Source organism: Salvelinus fontinalis, chromosome 39 (genome assembly GCF_029448725.1).
Source record: "Salvelinus fontinalis isolate EN_2023a chromosome 39, ASM2944872v1, whole genome shotgun sequence".
NCBI classification, from domain to species: domain Eukaryota; kingdom Metazoa; phylum Chordata; class Actinopteri; order Salmoniformes; family Salmonidae; genus Salvelinus; species Salvelinus fontinalis.
The window spans coordinates 17,120,707-17,127,717 of NC_074703.1; the positions used below are offsets into that span (position 1 = coordinate 17,120,707).

The following is a 7,011-nucleotide window of genomic DNA, read 5'->3' on the forward strand; positions in this document are numbered from 1 at the left end:
ACGCATGGCGTTCAGGCCAATTTGGGTTTTGCTCTGACATGAACTGTCAACTGTGGAACCTTATATAGACTCGTGTGTACCTTTCCAAATCATGTCCAATCAATTGAATTTACAGCAACCATTTCGAAATGAAGAGGACCAACCACGTTACTGCAACAGGAGAGGAATGGAAGTTCAAAGAAAACTAAAATAGTCCATTCCAATTCTATATTTAATTTTGGATTGGAGATGCTTAATGTGAGTCTGGAAGGAGAGGTTACAGTCTAACCAGACACCTAGGTATTTGTAGTTGTCCACATATTCTAGGTCAAAACCGTCCAGAGAAGTGATGCTAGTCGGGCGGGAGGGTGAGGGCAGCAATCGGTTGAAGAGCATGCACTTAGTTTTACTATCATTTAAAAGCAGTTGGAGGCCATGGAAGGAGTGTTGTATGGCGTTGAAGCTCGATTGGAGGTTTGTTAGCACAGTTTCCAAAGAAGAGCCAGATGTATACAGAATGGTGTCGTCTGCGTAGAGGTGGATCAGAGAATCACCAGCAGCAAGAGCGACATCATTGATAAACACAGAGAAAAGAGTCTGCCCGAGAATTGAACCCTGTGGCACCCCCATAGAGTCTGCCAGAGGTCCGGACAAAAGGCCCTCCGATTTGACAAACTGAACACTAACTGACTTGCCTAGTTAAATAAAATAAAATACATTTTTTTATTGGGTTCCATGTAGAACCATTCCACAGAGGAAATAAATATTATATGAACAAAAACGGTTCTTTGAATGGTTCTCCTATTAGGACAGCTGTAGAACCTTTTTTTCTAAGAGTGCAGGGGCGGACTAGAACCAATATTCATTCATTTCTAAAACACTGGCCCATTATTTAAACCTTAAGGCCCCCATTATAGGCCAGACAATTATCATTTTCAACGTAAAACGAATACCTTAGACAGGCCCACTTGTCTAAAAGTGGACCAGCCCACTTGGCTAAAAGTGAACCAGCCCACTTGGCTAAAAGTGAACCAGCCCACTTGGCTAAAAGTGAACCAGCCCACTTGGCTAAAAGTGAACCAGCCCACTTGGCTAAAAGTGAACCAGCCCACTTGGCTAAAAGTGAACCAGCCCACTTGGCTAAAAGTGAACCAGCCCACTTGGCTAAAAGTGAACCAGCCCACTTGGCTAAAAGTGAACCAGCCCACTTGGCTAAAAGTGAACCAGCCCACTTGGCTAAAAGTGAACCAGCCCACTTGGCTAAAAGTGAACCAGCCCACTTGGCTAAAAGTGAACCAGCCCACTTGGCTAAAAGTGAACCAGCCCACTTGGCTAAAAGTGAACCAGCCCACTTGTCTGAAAGTGAACCAGCCCACTTGTCTAAAAGTGAACCAGCCCACTTGTCTAAAAGTGAACCAGCCCACTTGTCTAAAAGTGAACCAGCCCACTTGGCTAAAAGTGAACCAGCCCACTTAAAAGTGAACCAGCCCACTTGGCTAAAAGTGAACCAGCCCACTTGGCTAAAAGTGAACCAGCCCACTTGGCTAAAAGTGAACCAGCCCACTTGGCTAAAAGTGAACCAGCCTACTTGGCTAAAAGTGGACCAGCCCATCTGGAATTTCGCCAACTGCCAGACGGCCAGTCCGCCCCTTTCAGAGTTTAGTGAGTCTTAACTTCATTCAAATACACAGAATACTAAGCAAGGGGCTCCATTCAAATCATTTCAAACAGTAAGTTACAAAAGGTGCGAAACATATCTGAATTATTACCTCTTCAATGAAAAGCACAGTGTTTATTTTTTTATAGTGCAGCTTAAAATGATGGCACACCTACCCAGTTAGCTGTCCTCTTCTCTCCCCAGAGTTTGGTTGTGAGATGCAGAGACAGGGGAAAGAGAGATGAGTTTCTAGAGTTTCTCTCCTCTCTCTCTGCTGACCAGGTGAACACACCCAGGTGGTGCTCCAACCCTTCCCTCCACATCAACAACACTGACCAAAAGACCCAATGTATTTTCTCTGTTATTACAGTGGACTTTAAACAGTGTTAGACATACAGTACATCTATGTTACTTCATCAAATTTACATTTCTGTTAGTGTATAAAGTTCACATTTGTGACAATAATTTGCAGTACATTTGGTAAATAGGAATCAATTCATTATTATTTCCACTGGACATGTGCTTCACTAAAGTACCTGTTTCAGAACAATATCCACTGACCTCTGATTGACGAGACATGAAGATATGTGGTTAAAGAAACAAAGAAAACACCAAATATATCATTGTAACCTGTGTCAGTGTCACGACTCCTACCGAAGGTGGCTCCCCTTCCTGTTCGAGTGGCGCTTGGCACTCGTCGTCACCGGCCTACTAGTTGCCACTGATCCCTTTTCCCCTTTCTGTTTATTGGTTTCACCTGTTTTGTGTGTAGGCTGATTAGTCGGGCTATGTTAGCCAGTAGGCCTGCCTGCTCTTTGTGCAGGATTGTTTTGTGTTGCTCTGAGCACTTTCGATGTTGACGTGTTTCGTTCGTGGGTTTTTTCTCCGGACTGTTTGAGTCCCCGTGTTTGGTGCATTTGTTTTGTGTGCGCCCTGTGTTTCGTGGGGTGACTTATATTTCGCCGTGTGTGCAATAAATAGCACTACCCTGTACTCTCTGCTTCCTGTGCCTGACTTCGCACCCACTACGCCCAGAGCGTTACAGTCAGTGCGTTCTCCCAGTGCCAGGCAAATCAGGTCACCTTCCGACAACCTAATGCATTGTATTTAAAATCCTGTTTTCTATGTGGTACCTGCAGGGCTATAGCAGCCTAATCTCCAATTGTGTAAATAAAGTGCAACATAATTCAGGATGTACAAGATCCCATAGTTCCTGGTACGGACACGTTGTAGTCCATACTGATAGCTTATTTGGTTGGAGTTTAGTGCTACGTTACAGGTAGTTAGGATGTGGTTTAACTTCCTGGTCTCTGTGTCGATTTGGATAAAAGCATTTGCTAAATAACTAGGCCTACATGATGACTTGGTTTATCAAGTTGATTTATGTATAACAGCCATCAACCACATGAATAAGTGCAAGAACCCCACACCTCTCCCCTGCTATCCATGAGCCAGTGTTTATGACTGTAATAGCTGACACAGTCAACAAACCATGACACCAGGGAAAATTCTGATATACAAATGTTGTTTAGGTTCAGAACATGGCTACTGTCATTCTGTTACATCCACAAATGTCTGTCTGTCTCCATCTTTACAGTTCTCTGAACCATGCCACCTGGAAGTGGGCACGTAATTCTACATTGTTGTGATTACTGCCTCCATCTCACCATTCCTGCTGCAGGCTGAAAATAATGGTAAGACTTTTGTCACTAATCAAACATATTTTATTTAAGAATGTCAACAGCATCCACACAAAGGAAATTCAGCTTATTTACAAAAAAATACAACTTTTCTTTCAATGTCCTTTGAAGAATGTGAATTACTTTGGAACTTAGAATGGAACTATTATCCACATGAACATACATTTGCATTAATCCCGAGTGAGAGTGGTGAGAGAGAGTTGGCATCTAACATAATTAGACAACATGAAGCATCGCTGTGTCCAGCATCTGACAGTGCTTGTTAAAGTGGGACCCTATTGGTGCTAAAATGCCATCCCGGCACCTGTCTTACAGATATAAACCCTAATAAGATGGCAGTCTTGTGGCTTGTCCTGTCTAGCTGTAATGCCACAGCCTCTGGAACATGTAAGGCGTCAGCGTAGGTTTGAATCTGCACTAGTGCCTTTTGATGCAACACCTCTGTCTATCTTAACCTACTGTCATCCTCTCTGTTCAAAACGTCACGTCAATTAAAAAAAGATGATAGTCTTACTTCAGGTCAAAGCAACGATCTCTTCAGAGAGCAGTCTCTATTGTCCAGGGAGGCGTGTTCAGTCTGTCCATGGCACTTACAGGTCAGAGAGCAGCAGTTACTGCCACGCAGTTGAGGCTGATTGTCTGTGCTCAATATTACAATATCAGATTGATTTACACAAAAGCATTAAGGATATAGTATTGTTAGGTTCTAATTTTCAGAGTATAAACTCAATGGACACTACGAAAGCTTAACCAAGTTTATTCTTCCCAGAGGCTCAATACAGCTGCATTAGCCGACATATTCACACAAGCAATGCTATTTAACTATGCTGAGTCTTCTCCTACACATCTGAAAAGCCAAAGCATCTCTGTTGCTGGACAGAACCTTAGTGATATGTTCTTCCTCACTTCATCTGGCCTCTGCCCCAAAGTGCTCACTCCTCCCCAACTCACAGCGGTTATGGTGATTGGTACCAGACTGAGTCTCTTCTCCTCCCATAGGATCCCTGATGGCTAACAATAACATATTCTGACATAATGTAAATCTTAGCCACTCTTCCTCAGTGACATGAATAAGTGTATTTCATATTCTCAGAACCAAACAGTATGTAAGCATATACACCCACATGGGTTGACTACTCAGACATCACCGAAGGACTCATCCAAGGACTGCTGGCTGAAGAGATCAGGGGCTGCAACAGACTGGGAAACAGATTTAAACTTATGTTTTGGAGAGCAGTGTTGCATAAATACAGCCCATCAGTGCAATTGTATGTCAACATTACAGATGTCACAGACATCTCGCCCCCCTGAAAAGTTGTTTTCTGAGATACCAGGTTCATTGTCGCTGGCAGTTGAGATGGACTCCTTCAGTCCTGATGAAAATAATCATAAAGTCAATTCAGTCTAGACATCACTGAACACCTCTCAAATAATAAGGTTACATTATGACCATTTGAATTGCTTTTGATTCATCACTCAATGTACTTTCTATGAAGAATGAAATTCCACACTGATCAAACTCTAAATGGATGTTTAATCAGAACAAAGTTGAAAGGAAATACAAAAAAACAATAATTACATTCTAACTAAATAGCGTTCTGAAACCGTACATATCACACAGGAGTTAAATACTACATTTTCAGTTACAGTTTACTTCACCTTTCTTTATTTTAAAACAATCAAAGTATTACAGTAAACTATAGGTCAAATTGCAATGCTTGTGAGTCAGTCTATATACATACAGTATCATTAAGTAATATAATATGAAATATGACAATAAAAAGTCCTAATAATAGTAATAGTTATATTGGTGTAAAATATTACGAATTGAAATGCAGGTTCCTTCCAGACCATGAGTGTGGAAGTCTCTCTGGCAGATCAGTGTGGTGTCTGGCTGCAGACTGTCCAGGCTGCCATGGAGCGCCTTCTAGTGGAGATCTGTTGAAACATCATATACTAGATGACAGGACATTGATGTATCTTATACGACCAGGTCTTACCATTATGTTTTGGGCTCATTCTAAAGACTATTACTAGTAGAGTGAGTCTAGACTGTAAAAGGGAGGGGAGTAAAAGGGAGGGAGTTAAAGGGAGGAAAGAGCAATGCAGATAGTAGCCAACTGTAGAGAGGGGGTTTCTGGGATGTGGGTTGAGCCTTATTCAATAGGGAGGTATAATCAGAGCATTGCATAAAATAATACATTGCATAGAGATTACATGACAGTCAAGACAGCACATCTCTATTCCACAGTAAACCTTGACAGTTCTATGTCATATTTGTCTATCTGCAACGTTCTGAATATCCCACCTCGCAGAATAAGCCCCAAAATAGGAGCTTAAAAGTTGAGCAATGTACCTTGACAGATGAAGGGTAATTCCTGATGACAGGAAGCATCCAGCCACTTCAGTTCTCTGTTACCAACCCGGACCATCTTACCACAGTGGTAATTGATGGGGTTGAGGGGGAAGCAGCTGTGCCACTCACTGTACTTCACCACCTTATCAACATCACCACTGGTCCACAGCCAGGGGGCGCTCCACTCAAAGATGGACCTCTCCAGACCAATCCACACCCCCCCACATGCCAGCCCCACATTGGCGATGAGCTGGGTCACGTCAGCCTGCACGGTCTGGTTGGTAATGTGCACCAGGTTGGACTTGGAGCCACGACTTCTGCAGAACTCCATGGCATTAATCCAGCTCTTGGACTCATTGATGTAGTGCAGATAATCTGTATGGACAAAACAAACACACAGTGGTGTAAAGTACCTAAATAAAAATATTTGAAAGTACTACTTAAGTAATTTTTGTTGGGTATCTGTACATTAAATCACTATTATAGTTTTGACAACTTTTACTTCTCTACATTGCTAAAGAAAATGATGTATGTTTTACTCCTTACATTTTCCCTTGACAACTATCAGTACTTGTTACATTTTGAATGCTTAGATGGACAGAAATGGTCAAATTATCATCCCTGGTCATCCCTTCTGGCTGTGATCTGGCAGACTCACTAAACACAAATGCTTCATTTGTAAATTAGTGTTGGAGTGTGCCCCTGGCTAAAAAAAACAAGAAAACCTTTATAAGGAATTTGAAAGGATATGTACTTTTACTTTTGATACTTATGTATATTTAGAATCAAATAATTTTACTCGAGTAGTATATTACTGGCGGACATTCACTTGAGGAATTTTGTATTGAGGTTTCTTTACTCTTACTTTTCCACCACTGAATACAAATACACGCAAGCTCTTATCTGCCATTAAATGTCCAACAACTGCCACTTGTACACCTTTGTGCAGATTGGTAGAGAATGTAGCTCCATGTCTGACACTCACTAGGATGGAGTGGAGAGGATATACTACAGGGACAGGATGTGGGATCCCTGTCTGGAGAGGTGGGAACCTGATGAAGTCAGTAGTGGTAGTTGGTGAGGTGGTAGACTGTCCATTAATAGTGGTAGTTGGTGAGGTGGTGGACTGTCCATTAAAAGTGGAAGTTGGTGAAGTGGTGGACTGTCCATTAATAGTGGTAGTTGGTGAGGTGGTGGACTGTCCATTGTTAGTTGTAGTTGGTGGGGTGGTGGACTGTCCATTAGTAGTGGTAGTTGCTGAGGTGGTGGACTGTCCCTGAGAATTCGTAGGTGGTAAGGTGGTGGACTGTCCATCAGTA

The 7,011-nt window shown here is 42.3% G+C and overlaps 1 protein-coding gene across 1 annotated transcript; it reads right to left on the minus strand.

The window, feature by feature from the left end:
• Nucleotides 1–4,936: 4,936 nt before the first annotated feature.
• Nucleotides 4,937–6,062, minus strand: LOC129838934 (lithostathine-like). Its single transcript, XM_055906204.1, has 2 exons — nt 5,693–6,062; nt 4,937–5,274 (listed from the first exon to the last, which is right to left on the minus strand). Exons 1-2 carry the CDS (start codon nt 6,021–6,023, stop codon nt 5,264–5,266), a joined length of 342 nt encoding a protein of 113 aa, XP_055762179.1. The 5' UTR covers nt 6,024–6,062; the 3' UTR covers nt 4,937–5,263.
• Nucleotides 6,063–7,011: the final 949 nt, after the last annotated feature.

Bases quoted from the DNA above. Each gene is read 5' to 3' on its own strand.
- LOC129838934 (XM_055906204.1), bottom strand. From the start codon at position 6,023: ATGGAGTTCTGCAGAAGTCGTGGCTCCAAGTCCAACCTGGTGCACATT.